This window comes from Apodemus sylvaticus, chromosome 14 (genome assembly GCF_947179515.1).
Source record: "Apodemus sylvaticus chromosome 14, mApoSyl1.1, whole genome shotgun sequence".
Taxonomy (NCBI): Eukaryota; Metazoa; Chordata; class Mammalia; order Rodentia; family Muridae; genus Apodemus; species Apodemus sylvaticus.
This window is the reverse complement of record NC_067485.1, coordinates 67,924,488-67,944,250: the sequence shown is the minus strand read 5'-3', so window position 1 is coordinate 67,944,250 and position 19,763 is coordinate 67,924,488. Positions and strand designations below refer to the sequence as shown.

At 41.8% G+C, this 19,763-nt stretch overlaps 1 protein-coding gene across 2 annotated transcripts in view; it reads right to left on the bottom strand.

Moving 5' to 3' along the window:
* Cubn (cubilin) overlaps window positions 1–19,763 on the bottom strand; it is a 206,819-nt gene that overhangs the window by 98,257 nt on the left and 88,799 nt on the right. For both annotated transcript variants that reach the window (XM_052157465.1, XM_052157464.1), the window contains exons 29-31: window positions 12,172–12,353; window positions 7,057–7,231; window positions 4,906–5,075 (exon numbers count right to left, since the gene is read on the bottom strand). In XM_052157465.1, the coding sequence (XP_052013425.1) occupies window positions 4,906–5,075; window positions 7,057–7,231; window positions 12,172–12,353 (527 nt within the window). The remainder of the gene's footprint in view (window positions 1–4,905; window positions 5,076–7,056; window positions 7,232–12,171; window positions 12,354–19,763) is intronic.

Here is a 19,763-nt window from a genome sequence, read left to right as displayed (position 1 = left end):
ACTATAATCATCCTAATTACTACATTTTCACAAAAACAGGATGACTTGTCCCTGGTTTTAAGCACAGTTTACCATGGTATTGATGGTACACTTGAGCTTTGCTAAAAATGCCCTGAATACAACCATTATTGAAAGCAAAATTGGCTTCTGTTATTTTTCTCCTTGCTAATGGCTCTGTCTAAGCACCAGGACCAAGAAATTAACTTTGGTGTCTCTAAAATGAATGATTGTCTTTGTATGAGCTTAAGCTACAGAGATTATTATGTAAGGTATTGGACACCGGGGTACATTTCACATCCAGTGCCCATCTGGTCATAAAGATAAATAGTTGGGGTTTCAATGCTGGCCTTCATGAATCTCTGGATAACTAACTATATCTTGGAGCCAGGCTTCCAGCCTCACCAGAGCATTGCCCAGACTGGCTCCAAACCTCTGTAGAGCTCCTGATCCCACAATTGAGTGTACTTGGTAACTGCGCACAGCAGATCTCTATCCTAATTTACCTTATTCCTTTTTCATATTTAATGATGTTATTGTGAAGATGTTTTCTAACTTATATAAGAAAGATGACTTAGCTTAGTTTGTGCCATTTACAACATGTATAAATCAGAAAAAAATAGAGCATGTATTCTAATTTCTCATTATAAAGATATACAATTATAGGATCCATCCGGGTCACTGCCTTGTTTAATTTTGTGTTACCAACAGAACGTCTGACAGAGGTGACTAAAGGGAGGGAGGTCTTGACTCAGCTGATCATTTCCCAGCCTCGTCAATTCATCATAACAGACAAAGCACGGTGGCAGATAGGCTCCATCTCTGGTAGCAAGAACACATGAGCTGAATTACTCATATAGCACAAACCAGAAAACAATAAATTCAGAATATGGAACAAGTATAACTGTCACATGGATGTTCCAAGTGACCTATTTCTGTCATTTCTGGTTTGTGTGACACCTTTAGTCACCCACTCTTTATATTCAGTTTCACCATAGGTGCCTTTGTGCCTACCCTCTCTTGTCCTTCTAGCTTTCCTTTGCCCCTTGGTCAGTGACACACACACACACACACACACACATCTCTACCAAGGGCTCCTACCTTGAGCACCAAACTCTGTAGGGTGGCCCTGTAAATACTTCCTATTCAAACCCATCATAGCTAACTCTTTATTCAGTTGATTGCTTTGTCATTCATGTCTTCCTTATACAAATAGTTAACTCTGCCTTCCATCACCCGGTCACCTCCTAGCACATAACTAGCCCATGGGCTTTCCTCTAGGGCATCATGACAAATCTCCAATATGAATGGTACCTGGTTTCCATTCTCAAGACAACTGCCCAAAATAAGGCTTTACCACCCAAGAATTTCCCTCTGATTCTCAATAGTCTTTACTGAACTTTTTTCTTTCTCTGCCAACTTATTTTTTACATCACTCATTGCAAAACACAATTCTGAGTGAGTTATTCCTCTATCATATGGAAAATGTTCATGGACTGACTCTACCTATAAGATACGTTCTTTATTTTTTTTCTCTTCTTTTTAACCAAGGCATGGTAGAGCACTCGACTTGGATGGCTTCTGTTGGCTTTGTTCTTCATGCTTCTTAACTGTCTACAGTCCAGGCACAAAGCTTGTCTTTCCCCTTCTGAAGTCCACATGTTATTTTTCCATCCTTCCTTCTCTGGCAGCCTCCCTCACCCCTTGCTTCACTACACGATCCTTGTCACTTAAATGCCACCTCCAGTGTGAAAGCTTCCAGGACCTAGAGAATCATTCTCTGCCCCTTTCTTGTTGTGATGATGGGAGTGTGCTAAGTCCTAGGTATACTAAGGGCCAACTGGGATCCTATAATGAAGATTGACAACCTGCATCTAAGGAGTTTGAAGCCCAGTGTCAGAGATGAGGCGCACTCTACTTGCCCCTAAGCCCAATGATTCTCCTAGCATTCCCATGCTGTCTTTTCTTTTCTTTATTGAACATGCCTGCCTGAAATCATACATCCCCTCAGTAACAGAAGCATGCCAAAGTCTATAGTCGAGAAGCTTCTCTTTGACAGTAATCACGTCTTCCACATTTTTCTCAAATAACAAAACAAATGTGGCAGGAACCCTCTTATTAACCTATTCCAGTTAATGAGACTAAAGCTGAATGATGACCTCTTCTCAAGCAGCACATCTAGTAATGACCACGTCTGGGCTGGACCCAGGTCCATCCTACCTAGATGTCTGGACCACTGCACTACGGTGACGCACAGTGTGGATGCGGTTTACTCTTTATGCCATGCCTTGCTGAGTGTTTCAGGGTACTGCTTCTCAGCACCCTTCTGTCCACTTACCAAGGCTACTCCAGCTGTTTCAGCCTGTCAGTGTGTCCGGATGATGGCATCCTGTGTTTTGATGTATCTGCCAAGCTGAATCCCACCCAGCACCTGTTTGCCAGTTTACACGCCCAGCTCCGTCCTCTGATGACACACTATCTGAGGTTCACTTCCTCTTGCCCATCCTCTCCTACTATGGTTGGTTAAGCCAAGCCCTGCTGTGCATGGAGACATGTCAGTAGTTAACACAAACTTTTGTCTGTGTATTTGTCCCCAAGGTCCATGGGGGAAAAAGTCGCTTCATGAACACAGAAAGGAAAAACACTCCCAAACTGGGTGTGCCTCCAACCTGGGTTCTGACCTTATCACAGTCTGTATGTTGAGCTCTAGGGATCATGGAATGGATGGAGGAATAACTGTGTCTCCACTCAGCTACACTGTGGATGCTAAGGGGAGTGGGGAGTGGAGAATTGCCTCTTACCCCAGTCTATGAGTAAACAGTATGGTTCTAACCCTTTTAAACTTCTATTGAAGACCCATCTTTGAATCAGAATTTATTTCTACTCTAAGCAGAATTTATATCACTAAATAATGCTTCTGTTTTATTCTCTGCTCATTTCCTTCTAGGGTTTCTATGCATCTCCTTCATGTGTCTATGCCTCTCGTGTTCACCTGTCCTTTTCTTCACTTTCATTATCTTGACTTATCTTCCAGTTCCTTATTTCTTACTTTGTCTTAATTTAATTTTCTCAAACATGGAGTCTTCAATTTAGGCACTACATTTTTTGTCTTTGTTGTTCTAAACTTGTCAGTTGGCTTTTTTTTTTTAATGGTTGCACTGTGACTTTTTATAGTTCGCAATTCTTGAAATATTTTAGTTTGATTTTTATCTTCAGGAGCTTAGTAATCATGTGTCTGGTGGCCTCGGTGCTTGGCATGCCAGCAGGTTTGTTTTTGTGTGTTGTTCTCCTGCATCTCATTTATCTAATAGCATCCCGTCAGGTAGATGAATGCCTGCAACAGGCCGCAGGCCATTGCGCATGAAAACAGGTAGTGGGGAATGATCCTTTTGCCCTTCAGAAGGCTTTAGAGTATTTTTCCATTGCTAAACATATAAGCAACACACGATTCTTTCTCCTTCATCCCCTATCTTGAGATTTGTGGGGACACTCAGATAACTGGAAGCCTGGAAGCAGTCCCTGTGGAGGCTATTGTACTTTCATATTCCTTAGGATGTAATGTTTTGCAGTACCTGCAGCTTTCTGGGCCGTGGGCTCCCTGCCCTCATCACTCCAGAAGCCCTGGAAGTATCGCTGACCTTTCTCTCCTTAATGGTCAAAGCCCTAGCAGGCAAAGGCTGCTCCAAATTCTGTGCTCACTTTCCTCTCACATATTAAATGAGAAACAGCTACATTTAGAAAGGTGTTTTTAAATGTCATCCAACTTTTAAATATTCCTTTCAGGAGAGTTGATCCAAATTAGCATTAAGGGGAATGGATGTCCTACACATGATATCTTTCCCATTCTGACCATAAAGGCTTGTTTGGAGTGCGAGTATAGAACCATAAGTCAAATAAACTTTTTCTAATGATCCAACCTTGGAAAATAATACTTAAAATGGGCACACTATCAGACCTGATGATTTTGAAACATGGAAAAACTTTTGGATTTTCCTGAGTCAAATTCAAAAGAAGCTAGCCAGTTGGAATGTGTGTAAGGAACTGTCAGAAAGCTAAAATCGGAAGATCCATTAATCAAGAAAGCCTGGTTTGTGCTAGAATAAAATACCTATAAACAAACAAAACACGGAAAATCTTTTGCTAAAAAAATAAAAACATCAGCATCCAAAACTTTTTAAAATACAGGGATGAAGAATACTTCATTCATTCTTACATTAACTGCAGCATATTAACTTCGAGACAGAAGATTTTGCTGTTGGTAGCAGCAAAAGGATTTTATCATAAAACCCAGTAATAGCTGCATCCCTTTCTGAACCCCCCCCCTCCCAGCCTGTTTGGTCGTACCAGAGTACTGATTAGAACTGAAAAACTCTGATCATAAGAAAAGTAAAACTCTCCTGGAACCCCGGAAGCTTAATGATAACCTACCTAAACTAGGTATGACAAGGCTGCCCACAGCTTCCCAGATCTAGTTTGTAGCCAGTCATGCCCATAGGAAGGCTTTTGTAGAAATTATCACACACACACACACACACACACACACACACACACACACACACACACGCGCGCGTGCGCACGCACACGCGCATACATACAGTCTCTTCCTCTTTTTGCCAGATAATGGACTGAGACAGGGCTATTGAAGCTATTTCAACACAGCTGCTGAACACACCTCTAGATCATCCACCTCCTGATCAGATTTTAAGCAAATAATAATAATAATAATAAATAATGATAATAATGATAATAATAACAACAAAACAACAAACCCAAAATGATGTCTTTATGTTTAAAGTTGCTAGAAATTAGCTCTCCTATGAGCTGATCCTGAAAACATCTAAAATAAGTACACCCTCAAGATTTATCTACACTACAGTGGTAACAATGTTTCAAATTTGTGTCACTTACCATAAGACAAGAATCTGTAGCTTCAAGGTCAAAATCAGTGATGTTCAAGAGAACCCGGTGATGTTTTTCAACTTGAATGATCCAAGAGCACTCAGTGTTAGCTCTGTAGTTGTTGGGATAATTTGGGGAATGAATCTCTCCTCTGGAAACCTGGAAAATCCCACCACAACCTGCAAGTAGGAGACACAGTTCAGCCACAAGAGAAGTCCCTGTTATATAAAAATGTAAGCAATCTGGTGCCAACCACAGGCAGCTAGTATCCCACTTGCCTGGACTACAGTATTGGTTCTATGCTAAAACTTTCTATGCTAGAACTAAATATTCATATTAAATCATTCATTCCAACACAAATAAGGAAACACAGGTAATACTAACATAATACTTTAAATGCTATGAATATTGATGTCAAAAGTTAATTAAAATAATATTTTAAGCTGTAATTCAGCTGGTAGAGTGCTTGTCTAACATGCATTTGAACCTAGTTTCAAACTCCAGCACTGGATACACTGTGCACAGCCATGCATACCACAATCCTATCCAGAGGTAGAGAAGGAAGATCAGAAGTTCAAAGTTATCTGATACTACATGGAAAACCTAGAGTCAGCAGAGTTTATATATGACCCTGTCTCAAAGTAATAAAAACAGCAATAAACCTAAGTACAGGTGAATTGATGCTTTCATGGGTCATAAAGTATCCCTTTGTTGTTCTCTCAAACATACACTCTAAGAATCATCCTTGCTTTTGAAATGTTTCATAGTCCAATAGCTTATGATGCTATAAATTACTTAATATATGGCTCTGCAATTGTTAATGTTCTAGGTAGACCGATTCTATATGTTGTATTTAATTCTTACAGTGTGGTCAAGTATCTGTCAGTGCTCCTTGGTTATGATAATACAAACAAGTGATAGAAAATTTCAGTAATGTTTGTGGGCAGTGGAGCTAATTTGATTGCTATACATATAAATTAATATGTAATTCACTCTGAGATTTCACATAGCTCCATACTCTCTTGGCAGTAAGGAAGTGGTTTCATGTCCCATCTCTGCACTAGCATTCAGTCATGGAACCTTGGTCAAGTCAGTAAGTTCTCTAAGTTTCCTGTCTGTGCTTATAAGATGAGCGTATACAAGAGACTTCCCTCACAGTGTAATTTGTAAAGATTAAATGACACAATTCTTATTAGTTAGAAAAGTACCAGGGCTATAGTAACCATTCCATAAGCACCACTAACCTCACCAGGCCTGAGTGTCTGTTAAAACACTTTGTGATATAATATTTAATGTTTAAAATCTGCAATAAGTAACTTGTTTTGACAACCTGAGATCTTGGGCAGAAAAATCAGCATTGTAACTCCTAATTTTGGATTTGACAAATTTAATGCTTTTTAATCTTTTAACATTTCCTAAGAATCCAAAGCCTATTCTCTGGCATGATGTATGTAATTGGACACTTACTCTTGCGGGGGTTTTGGCTACACTGCTTTAGCTCCTGGTATATAGCACATGCACACCCACCCAGGAGCTATTTTTGGATGCTCGAATGAAAGACACACACACTATCTTATTTTTAAATGCCTTGGCTACCTCAAAGGCTGGGCACTTCTAAACCTTCCCCTGAAGTGTCCAATTACCCGAAATCTCACGTGACTGGTTGGCTTTATCTCCTGCAGTTCCTGCAATCTATCCTTCTTCACAGAGTCATGGGGAACCTCCTGTTCTTCTCTGCATACTACCTGAGCAACTATAAGTGTCCTGCCCCAGCCATTGGCCATTGGCATCTTTACTGATCAATCAAAAACCAATTGGGGACAAGGATCTTCAGCGTCTGGACATTCGGATTTGCGACTGAATCAAAGCATTAATGCCAGTCTCCAACAATTTACTGATGCCGCCTGGAGAATAGGAACCAGTCATGTGTTCAACTAGCAAGTCTCTCCAACCACCTCGATTCTACTTGTACATGGACCGGCTTATTCATATCCTTAGAAAGTTAAACCCTGTCATGATATTTAAGGAAGACCATATTGCACAGCAATACTGGTTACTTGAAAAGTCGTCAGTTATCCTGTCATGTCTTCTAATAATGTTGTAAAATTCAACTAGACTTTGACTCAAAGGTTTTTAGGGTGCCTTCATGTGTTCACCTACCTCCAGGGACTGCTCGCCAGGAGGCATTGAAACCTCTTCCATTTAAAGAGCTGTCTGTCTTAAATCGGATTGCTAGTTCATTATCCGTGCTGGAGATCTGCATGGGGTTTGCTGATGGGGATCGGGAACACAACTGGGCTATTCTTGGAGAGTGAAAATCAAGACCTGTGTAGATCTAACAAGGATGAAAAAAAAAAGATATTAGTTAAAAGATACATCTAGGAATATCAGCCCTGTTTTGAGCTCCTTTTTGCAACCACCTCTTGGAATCTATTATGATTAGTGATTGTACTCAGTCTCCCTTGCTCCCTTGGTGGGATGAACTATAAACCTGAACTGAGTATTTATTTATAGGTACTCCCTCTGCCTTAGGAACACACACTTACAGTCACTTACAAAGTACCTATTTGCTTCATCAGATGGAAAACACCCAGATTACTCTAGAATCTTCTCCATCTTTTTCTTTCTTATTTCTCATAGGTCTAGGGATTCTTGCTTTCTCTGGAGAGACATTGCATATAATACAGTAAAAACATTGATTTTCTAAATCTTGGAAGTCTCAGGTGAAAGCTGGTTTTACTTTTGAATGTTGAGTTCACTGAAGGCTGTTGATTCTCTAGTTACACTTTTAGGAAATCTCATTTATCCTGAAAATTGGATATTTTACAAGATTAGGAGTGAAACATAACAGGTTTGTTTCTTCAGAGGAAGTTAAAATACAACCTACAAAGGTGTTTTCTGGACATCACAGGAGTGACATACATTCTCCCATGTCTTTACTGAAGACCATGGCCAGGAGCTCCTACCTCCTGTACGGAAACCCTCTAAGACTATCCTCCATGGCTGCAACCCTCATGGGCATCTCCACATTTGCACAACTGTATGACTAACTGGGATCCCTTAACTCAGGGGTATATTCTACAGAAAGGGCTTTCCTTTCCTCAACCCTACTCCAGCAGAACTTACATGCTAACCACTTATCTTAAGTGTGCATGGAACTACGGGTGAAGGAAATATAAGACTTAAAGAGAAAACACTGGTACCCGTACTCCCATATCCAAGGCCTCATCAAAGTTGCTTTGTAGAAGACAGACCACTTTGGATGACAGTTCTCATGCATGTTTGTGTCTGAGCTTGTCGCAGCACCCAGGGCCTAAGCCAGGCAGGAAGGCAGCTCTGGGTAATGTCTCAATGGGCAGCAACCCTTCACCTCTCACTGGGCCTCTCTCCTCCTGCTCCTCCCTAATTCCCTCCCTCCTTACTCACTCTCAGGGCCTCAGCTGACTGATGGGGAATTCACTGCAGAGTTCCCTGGGGGAGACAGTGAGAACAAGAAACCTACTTTGGAGGAGGAGTACATGACTTGAATCTATAATGATTTCTTTGTCTGATTAACCCACCCTCGTTTCCCCCCAGCAAAGCAGGAATTAAAGTAAGAAGAAACTGCTGTTTCCCAGAGGGCTGAGCACAAGGCCAGTAATTGCAAAGGAATGAAGGCAGCAACTGCTCTGGGCTTTTCTTCACTGGGAGTTGATGTTTACTGTTTGTGAGGCCCTGAGAGGGCCATAAAAGGCAGGGCTTCAGGAAGAGCCTCCTTTTGGTTCCTTCTACATACACACATGTGAATGGACATCTTGTCAAGAGCCCCTTCCCCTTGTCTGTCTTTCCTTCCTGCCCAGGCTACAGTCTCCAGCATATGCAGCCAGCAGCCTGTACTCCTAATCAAGGGAGTGCAAGCACCAGCACATATTTCCAGAGAATGCAGGGCTGGCACTAGGTGCTGACAAAGAAACCTACAAGTCGGCAAAATAATCTTTATTTTCCTTGTTCATCTATCCCCTGGAGATGATGAACATAATGGCTCTGAGTTGGCTAGGCCTAGGAGCCTCCAAAAGAGTAAACACGGCCACTTCGGACAGTCTTTGCTTCCCCACAAAGGACTCACAAAGGACCATTGCTGAGAGGCCCTGACTGCTAACTGCCCATACCAAGCAATTGTCTTGTTTGATTGTGCCAGGGAGGGGATTTCCTCTCCTGGATGTTGATCCAGGCTCTGCACAGAGCTTTCTTGGAGACTGAAAACAAAACCTGCCTGGGATTTCCATAACCAAAACAACAGAATGGTGATTTTTTGTGCCCATAAACAAAACTGATAGTTAGTGTATGGTCACAAAGGGGAAAGGACGGAAAGAATTTCAGGGTGTGATTCACTCCACTCCAGCGGGTGACTAAACCCTGTGGGAGGAAGAAATGGTGTGCTGGTCAGAGATTAAAGTGTGTTTTTAGCAAAATGCCCAGGGTGGAGAGTATTTCAAAGCCTGCAGTGTTAATGTGTTCTGAACACTGCTTTCTGCTCTGTTAGCCCCGTTTATTTTGAGGATCAAGTCAGCATTCCGGGGTTATGAGTAGCTATATGACAGTTGCTTTGTGCAACTGGCCGTTTTCCAGACAGCAATTCATTCGGGGAAGAAATGGCCCCTGGTAAAACTTAGTGGACCCCAGAAAGTCCAGTGTTTTGTGATGGTAAGTTTTATTTGGCCGAGCTTGGTAGAATTAAAAAACAAAAAAGTAAGTGTGCAAGTTGAGAAAGTTAGCCTTGTTTCTGGATCACACACCAATCCGGGAAACATATTTAGAAACCTACTGTCAATATATTGTCAGTGACTAAGGGGAAAAGAAGCAAAAGGATGAAAAAACAAAACAAAAAAACAACAAAAAATCTAACCTACTCATGCCCATTTTAACATTGACTCACTACAGAACTTTCCATCTGTGGCAAAGATATGAAAAAGGAGTTGCTCTTTATAGCCTTCGGGATCTTGACATATTCCTTCAAACTATGTTCTTTATAGAACTTAGGAGCCCACAGAACTGTCAGCTTGTCCTAATAAATGTAAATTCAAGCAGGCTGCCGCCTCTCTCATAGGCATCTTTGAGCTGGCACAGGACCACCTACCCCCAACAGTGCTACTTGCTGGCCAGAGTCTCCGCTGTCCTATGCTCCCAAGGCTGCTTGTAGAGAACACCCCCAGTGTCTGCTTTCTCATGTAATGGGTGTGACAAGGCCCAAAGCACAATGAATCCATTTACATTTTGCCAAATGGGCACCAATCACAAGTACTGGGAATATGAAAATGAAGGACTTGGAACCTGGAACAGAGTGTTTTCCTAACAGAGACTTGGTGGCCAGCCTTTTCTAAGTGTTATGGGTTTTATGCAATCATGTAGTATCCTTGTTGGTAGAGGAACCACTTCAGCACCTCATGGGTCAGTGCTGATGGTCTTTCTTCAAACTATGAGAGTAAATTTTGGGAGGTATCTTGTTCTCTTTTAAACACCATTCCTCTTGTAAGATGCAGGCATCACATAGTAGCAAGTGAGTCACTGAGAAGGCGGTGGATTTGACCCATGACCCTTTGGATGACTCCTTTCCTCCTTGACTACTGTCTCCTTGCAGAGGGAACTAGGGTGTTGAATATAATTCCAAGTGACTGCACCCACTGTTAGGGGACAGCTTGAGAAACCTATTTCTTCTTACCACATAATTTTTAAGGGTTAAAGCTTTCCATAAAATACTCTCTACTCTTTTCAATCCTCTGCCATGTCTTATTTTATCCGGGCAGAGCATAGAGGGGTGACCGAGTTCATTCTGTAGGCCTTCCATTTACGGAGGAGAGTGCTCTCTGGAGAAAACTATATGAAGATTAGCATATGGAAGAAGTCAGCTAGCAGAGAAAGCCTTGAAATGCTTCACCCCCTAGCTGTAGAGAAAAGGGCAGGCGTGCTTAAGTAGAGCCCAAGGAATCCACGTGTGGGTGGGAGAGGCTTGGGCTGTGCACACGACCTAGGAAGGTGGTGCCCTGGGCGCAGCACTTTCAAGTGCATGCCTTTCCCTCAGCTCACTAGCCCACTATCATTTCCCTTTCTTAATAACTCTATGTCTACTCATAAGGTCCACTTCTTTGCCCTGGAACACAGGAAATTGGAAACTTTGGTCAATGTCATCCAAGCCTATAACAGCCACCATCCCAGTGGTCATAGAAAAGGTCATGATTGTGAGACTTGATTTTTTTGACAACTGAATTATGTGGACAGCATCCTCCTCTTACTTCATTGGACTATTTACAACCAAGTGAGGATGTGGTTGTGTACAATTGTCAGGAACCATATGTGCCTTCTTACCAAGTGTCAGTCAGAGGTTTGGATGCTTTTGCTCATTCATAAGCCTCAGGTGCTTATTCTAGGTCACGTGCTTGGCACTCTGAACCCAGGGGAAAATAGAACAAACCAAATACCCAACCTCATGGAGTCTACAAGCTATTAGCTGCAGAATTATGTGAAATAGAAGTCCCCAGCACTGACAAGATGGGGAATTTTTGTGTGTGCCTAGAAACCATTTAATTTTGCTGATAAGTCCAAGTTGACTATAATAAGCCTTAAGGTCCAAAGTTCACAATGGTTGTCTTAATTTCGCGAGATAAACTCTTGAAATAGCATTGGAAAGTTTTTGTAGATAAAGGCCACACTAAGTAACAACAACAGCAGCAAAAGCAAATAACAAAACAAAACAAAACAAAACCAGCCCTCTGCAGCAGCTGCAGCAGTAGCACCCTGTTCCCTGCCCCCAAGCAGCCTCTGCTGCTGTGAAGAGGTCAGTTGCACTTGCAACCAGTGTGCTGGGGCCTATCTTCCCACTGACTCCCAACTGCAGAACATTTTCTCTAAGGGAGATTCCTCAGGCCAGAAGTAGAAGTGTGGGCTGTTAATGAGCCCAAGCACAGATTTTATCAACAAGGACATGAGATGGTAGACCAATGACTCAGCCTCCTATCCACCCCTGCCTGCCCACTGGGGCTCCTTCCCTGTTCTTTGCTCCTACTGACCCCCACGTACCTCCTGGTGGACTGCACCTAGCCAAGGCCCCCGGGCACTACTAGGAGAGAAACCAAACTGGTCTATAAATCCCTTGTGCCCACTAACATGATCCATTAGGAGAGGATACTTGCTGGAATGCCTAAGAACAGAACAGGATTAGCCACAGGGAAGAACATGAGGAGCTCTCCAGTTCTACCCAAGATTTTGTGATATATACTGGAGAACAAGCTGACTTCCTACCTCTAGGGTGTCATAGTTGCAGTTTGCATGGTATTCCACGTCGAAGTCATGGATGGTGAGCTGAATGCTATTCCCTGGGTCCACGTGGATGTTCCAGATACACTCCTTGTTGTGAGGATAACTGTTAGGGTACCCAGGGCTGCTGAAGGAGCCCATGGTTCCAGACATCTCTCCACCACAGCCTGTCAAGCAAAAGGAATCTGTTAGCACACAGCGGCAACAGCAGCCAGAACGGATTCAAACCTTCGTCTCACCAAAGCTGGCAAAGAACATGCCATGACTCCTATAGGAGAGATGCTACACAAAAGTTTATGTTGCCACCATAGAGCAGGAAGAAGGGCAAGGGATAAAGTGAGTGGTAGAACGCATGCTTATGATATATAAGACCTGGGCTTTAAGCCCCAGCAGAGAGGGCAAGAGGGGAAAATCATTATTAAATTTATTCATTCTAGATAAACATTTATTACATTATTTCTATAATAATGCTGAGTTCTTATTCCTATGCATCTAGACCTAAGAGGAACACAGTGGATTCTGGGAGTGGGGGTCCTAATAGAAGCCAATAGGAGAATTTCCAGTCTATTAAAGAGCCCGATGCTAGCCAAGCATGGTGGTGCACATCTGCAATCCTAGCAGGGGAGATGGAGACAGGATCAGTGATCAGGAGGATGAGGTCAGCTTTGCTTACACAGCAAGGTTGAGCCCAGCCTGTAATGCCTGAGAGGTAATAGCCTGTAATGCCTTGGGAGGGAGGGGGAGGGGAAAGGGAGGTAGGCAGGGAGACAGTGGGAGGGAGACAGAGGGAGGGAAGGAGGGAGGGAAGGAGGGACAGAGGGTGGGAGAGAAGGAGGGAGGGAAGGAGGAACAGAGGGAGGGAGAGAAGGAGGGACAGAGGGTGGGAGAGAAGGAGGGAGGGAAGGAGGGACAGAGGGAGGGAGAGAAGGAGGGAGGGAAGGAGGGACAGAGGGAGGGAGAGAAGGAGGGAGGGAAGGAGGGACAGAAGGAGGGACAGAAGGAGGGAGGGAGAGAAGGAAAGGGCCCAAGCCCTTGATTCTGGCTCAAAGTTCTGAGTGCTACCACCTTCTTCCTGTGCTTCTCCTACTTTGTCCTGAAACTTGTGTTTCCAGACTTTACATCTGTAGCTCAAGATATAACTTTTCCCATGTCTTATAGTCTTTCTCCTTTTATTTCAGGGAGGGAGTGGTGTGTGTCCCATTTTGAAAATCACTATTTAAAAGCAAACGTATTGATATTACTTATAGACTGTGGAGAGCGGTATAAACAATAGGTGCCATCAAAGATTAGGAAATACTTTTTCCAACTGTAAAGCCACACTGAAAATATTCCTGAAGCCAAAAAGCCGCACAGCTGGTACAATTCTTCAGTACCTCCGTTGAGCTCTAGGGGGCACCACTCACAGACGACTTACTCTGGAAACTGGTTCTTCAGAGCTTGGGCTGCCCAGGAGCCTGCCTTGTGTTCCAACGTAGAGCTTTCCCCTAAATTACAAGAAGCTGAAGCCACCCTGCTTACATGCTAAGTGCTTGAAAGCCCAGCGAGAAAGCTCTTACAGAGAGGGAGAGGAGGAGCTTGCCCCTCTCTACATCTTTACGTAGGTTCAGTCTATCAGCCAAGTGAATCCAAAGTCATAGTTGACTCATCTAAGGCTCTGCATCCCCTTTCCGCATTGTGTTTCCCGAAGGTTTTAGGTTTCCTTGTAAATTCCTTTGCATGTAATAGGGTGCTAACACCCCAACCCATCACTGCACCCTGAGGTAGTAATATCAGGTTCCAGACTCCAGTGCTGCTTTATGTACATCACAAAATATAGAAAAACAGGGAGGGTTTTGATAACAGTGTATTTGTAACTAAAATAGATGAAAGTTGACTTAGGAAAGACACTCCAGGGCTCTGCTTGGAGAATCAGATAAAATGGTTAAAATGTCAACTAATGAGAGACCAGGGGCACGATGGATAAAAACTTTCCAGAGTTTAAACAGTGGTGTGGCTCCTTGCATACCATTTGTCAAAGGCTTTCATGGAGAGAACAGGATTTAGAAGTGTTTAATTAGCATGGTAGATCAAGCACTTTCAGAAGCACCCCAGCATACGGGCTGAACGGGAGTTACAACATAAGACACAAATGGGCTCCAATACTGAGTAAGGTACTTTAGCAGGTACGTGGTTTTCTATCTGTAATCTTCTGATCAGCTGCTGGGTTATTAGTACCCAAGTCAGCATTGTTTAATAGGTTAATAAAAGAGTCAAAATAAGATTTTGGGGAATGTTTCTTGGATGGGATAATTATTTTGCTTGTGTTGTCTCTTAGCAAGAGTTTATCTAGATATAAGAATATACTATATTAAAAAAAAACCTTGGAGTTAAAGTAGAGTTATTGTCTAAAAATTTAGTTAGCAATAGAAAAAAAGATACAAAATTATTCATTAAGTTGTAAACTTTTAAAAACCGTTATATGTATATGGCAGTTTAGTTTTCAAAATGATTTTAATAAACATAGTATCTTGTTTGAAATTCCTAACAACATGAAGTAGGTGTGAATGGTATGGGGCTCACTTTAGAGATGATCTGTGAGTCCAAGTCTTGTAGTGAATTCCTCTAGAGAAAATCCTGTTATTCAGACACCTCCCAGACAACCCCTCTTCATTTCTAGTTCTGTGCTGTCTCCATTAAAGCCCACTGGCTATGCCTGCCTGACACTACGTGTACTGCTGTAATGACAGCACTGTACCCAATCCTCACGGCTGCTCTGTTCACGGACTAAACAAAGAACTACCCCAGCAACCTGGATAAAGGAAACAGCAAAATCTTCCCATTGACTTCAAGGCAAACCTGACACTGTCTTGTATGTTAGTGTCTAGGACGGAGCTGAACTGGGCTACAATAGTGCTTTGAAGAGACTCACATGTTTTCCCAGTTTTAAACAGTTGATTTTTATAAAGCCTTTCCCTGTGGCTGATAATCTATTTGATTGTATTTCCCTCCAAATCCTAGTCATCAGCTAAAAGGAAGTGTTTACCTTATCAGCAGGAAGCACACTGCTCTACAGCGCTCTGAACAAGAAAGAGTTGAAAGCCCTTGCTAAGTCTGTTTATTTTGATAGATAATTTAAAATTTTGTTCATGAAAGAACTCACCTAATACTGTTTTTGTTTTGTCTAAAACAAGGTATGAATTTTTAAATTGCAGCACAAAAATATAGCATGGGTCTTCCGTGTGTTCTGTCTTTAAGACAATTATGATCAGGCGACATGTTTCAGTTCATCCTCCTGTGCCCCAAGGTCACTCAAAGTGTCACCTCTTCATTTTTTTCTCTTTTCCTAACACTATAATCTGAAAGGCAATTTGTCAGGAGAGGCACGTGCCTGTATGGAATGAATAAGGCTAAAGCCCACTACTGCTGGAGGAGAGTAACTGCAAACCCAGCTTTCAGGGCACCCTCAGATCCTCTTCTCTGCTTCTGGGAGTCATGCCTGAGAGATCAGGAGATCACTATCCAAAGCCCAAGAGCCAACATATAGCAAAACCAGTAACGACAATAAAAACAAATGTTAAATACAACAAAATGAGAAGGCTCCCATACTCAACTAGATGTTGATTTATATTATAATAATCTTTCTATGACCTAAAAACGCACACCCATTTTCTGCAATATCTTGAAATGAGCTCATTGGTTAGGCTGATTTTCTTCTATCACATAAAAGGCTTCTTAGTGCCCCTGCCTATAGTTGACTATTTCCTCTCTGGTTTGTGTTGTTGCAACTCGTTTTTATTTAAACACACAAGCACAAAAGCCTGAAGGTAGAGGATACACAGAAGAGCCTTATTTTACTTTTTGTAGAAGTTTTAAAACACATGACTTGTGTCAGATGAAACAGAAACAATATTAGGAGAACTTGAACAATATTAGGAGAAAAGAAGAAAAAGTTCTTTTTATGAAAAGAACTTTAAGTTATTCTTAAAAGTAAGCAACTTTAGCAACAGCCAGAGAAGAGGGAAGGAAGAGCTGGAGAGGACTGGGAAGATCTGGGAGTGGAGTTCTGTTCTTGGTGGGGTAGGTTTGATGGGAACGAGGACTGAAAGGCTGGGAATTGAGGGAAGCTCTGAACCATGGCAAACTAAACTATTTCCTGGATCTCTTGTTTTACTTCATTCAGTGAGCACTGTAGCTCATGTCCTTGTTCTCATAGAAAAATGCTAGCCTACAAGTGTTCCCTAGAAAATCAGTCTACAAATTCTGAAGTTCAGGCCAGTCCTGACAAATTTGGGAGAATTTGTCTTTGCGTTGTCTTCAAAGGCAAGAAACGTGACATTCTCCTAAGGAAAATGGAGGAAATAAGACAGGAACAAGAAAACCAGACAAAGTCAGAGTGAAGAAGAGTTGTTCAAAGTCATAGAACAGAACATTCTGGAGTAAGTGGAGTCATTTTCCAATTTCATGTCTGCCAGGAACCTGGAAATGTGGCAGGCAGGTCTCTGTAACATTATCAAGTCAAGACCTGGTTACTGTGTTAGCGTAGGACTGAAATCTCTTGTGAGAGGAGAGAAAGTGAACTGGACTCCGAGGGAAGGCTCCTGGGTAAAGCTAGAGGCAGAAGTTGAGGTTGTAGCTGCTAAAAGCCACAAACCCCAACACTTTCCAAGTTGGGAGAGGCAGGAAGATGCTTCCCCAGAGCAGCATTTGATGCTATGGTCTTGACTTTAGATCTGTGCCTTCTTGAGTAAAGTAATACATGCCTGTTGTCTTAAGCTACCTGTTCTGGGTACAATGGCTTTATGATGCTAATACAGCTCTTTGTTTTGCTCATAACCGAGGCAGCCCAACTCCCAGGCTGACAACATGAGGATAGAGCAGCTCCAGAGTCACATGGGAAGGAGGGTGATATGTAAGTTCTCCCTGCATCTTGTACTAACCACTTTCTATTTATTTTCTTGAACATTGGATGATGCTTAGAGAAGAATGAGGATAGAAAAAGAAAAGATCTGCCATTGATAAAACCAGCAACAGACCCTGGGTCTGGTACCATGTTAAAAGAGTGACTTTTTTTTTTTTTAAAGATTTAAGAAGTCTTGAAGGGTTAGACAGTTCCATCTTCCATGGGGAATTTACCTCTACTCCACACTTTCTGAGAGTAAATTTTAATTGATTTCTATATAGCCATAGGGAGTAAAATTACCTGTTTTTAATTGTATAGGCCAAAATGCAATGCAAACAAACCCCTTATCATGAAGTATGTTACCTGAACAAAAAAATCAGAAGTGCAAAATCAATGGTACCTATAGCTATAAAATTACAGGAATGACTATGCAAGCTATCATATAGGTGTGTAAGATTAAGGCAGTCACAGCCTCTAAATATCTGAGATGACCCGGATCTGAATATTGAAGTTCTTCTCCTGAGCACACCAGTGAAAGAGATAAATTGGATGGCCATATTTTATATTAAATTTAATTTCCTATACATAAAGGATAGACATCCTTCATTTTAACCCAGAGAAGTATATATCTGGTTTCAGCACTTTTTCATTGAGGTGAACTGTACACAGTTCCTTCAAATCTACTTTTTTCTATTTTGAATTTCTAATCAGATTCAGAATGTTTTCCCAGTAGAAATTCTTTGCTTATAGTTCTCTAGGATAAATCAATTCATTAATTATAGCTATTCTATCATCGATCGTCTCTGCCTCTCAGAGAATTTTGAAATTATTTAAGATTTCTAAACAACGTGTAGTATAAAATATCTTCAAAGGAAATGAAATTAATAAAATGGGACAAATATTTTTCAAAATAAGAAGTTGTACCTAAGACTACTGACACTTAATAAACTAATGGCTTAAGCATTTGCAAGTACAACATTCACATTTCTATTTGAAAGTTTTCAAACCTTCAAATCATCAGTGTCATTCTTTTAGAGCACTTTTTCCAGGGAGAAGCTCAGGGAGCCTCCAGGGCTCTGCCTCTCCCAGTTCTCTCTAATTCTGCTGTGAACTTTGCCCTCAGTTCCCAAGCCCTTCTCCACAGGGACGTTGCTCCACATCCAAAAATGCACAAAACCAGGCAGCACCATGCTGATGGTGTTGATATAACCACAGATGTAATCAAGTCAAGGAGAGTCAAGGAAAGGCCGCTGCCTTACAGTTGGGATGAAGTTCAAGACTGTCCTCTAAGAGGGAAACTAGGGAGACACGCATATGGAAGTAGGGAGGCCATGTAAAGATGGCTGCAGGTCGTGGTTACAGGGACAGATGATTCCAAGATCATTTTCTGTTAGTACTATATCCAGGGCTGCAGTCAGTGAACCAGCCAGCCTGGGTGTCTCTCTAAATTGAAACAGAACAACTACCTCAGCCACGTTCTCACTCACTTCACCCCACCCTCAGAGTCTATGCAGCACCATCCAGTCTCTCTGGAAGGCAGCTAGCCTACCCTTCTCATCGTAACCTAACTCCTCCTTGTAAGCTGCTTTCTGGAACTGACCCTGGGTAACAGACTAGATAACCCTGGGTTTTCTTCCAGATGAGTTAATTCCTTCAATCATGTCTGGTGACTCCAGTAGAACTTTATAAAAATGAATCTGGACCTTAGCATAGCTAGTGGTAGGACACATGCTTCGCAAACATGTGTGGGCTCAAGGCGCGGAAAGAATGGCAGACATTATGCAGAAAGGTGGACAAACACGAGCTATTTTAAGCTAGTCCTCTGTCTGACAATGTGCTCAAATCTCACTGCAGGACTCCACAGATAATTACTGCTTGAACTGAAAAAGGATGTATGAATGAGTGAGTAAGTGAATGAATGAATGAATGAATGAATGGTGTAAATTTGTGAGAAGCTCTTGAAACAAGAATATAACTTACATGGGAAAGATCCCATAAATTTAAATGTTTATTGAGTTCATTTATGAAACTAGCTGCTGCAAGCTTTGGACTTCTTCAGACGACAGTGTGATGCCATCTGTTCACAATGAAACTTACAGGAGAGATTGCTGATCTCAGACAGCAGGCCACGACTGAAAGCACAGACTTTGGGGTCTGACGCCAAAGGTTTCTGTGTGCTGATCCCACTGTCTCTGGACTTCTTGAGTCTGAGTTTGTCACTTAATGGCTTGAAGGTGCCTTTCTCAGCCATTTTTTATCTACGATATGAGACAATGTTGCTTCTTTCACAGAAATATTAAATGAGATAGGAGATAATATTTTAAAGTACCCAGTACACTGAAATGATTAGTTTTTAAATAACAACACCAAGAGTGATAAAAAGCAGCATGCCAGTAAGATCAGCACAGTAAATATTAATCATATTTTAATTCAATTTTCATAGGCCAATGTAATTTGCTTTGTCATAATTATTAACCTGAGAAAGATTTACTGGCAGAGAGGTGACTCAACAGGTAAAGGCTTGCTGGCAGCTACTGTAATGGAAGCAGAGGGATGACTGCTCTAAGTTGACCTCTGACCTCCACATGCATATATGGTATGTACACCTACCTACTATACACATAAATAAATGCGTACTATGAATAAATAAAATATTCAAAAAATTTCTAAAGATAGAGTTAAAATTATTCTTAGGTGA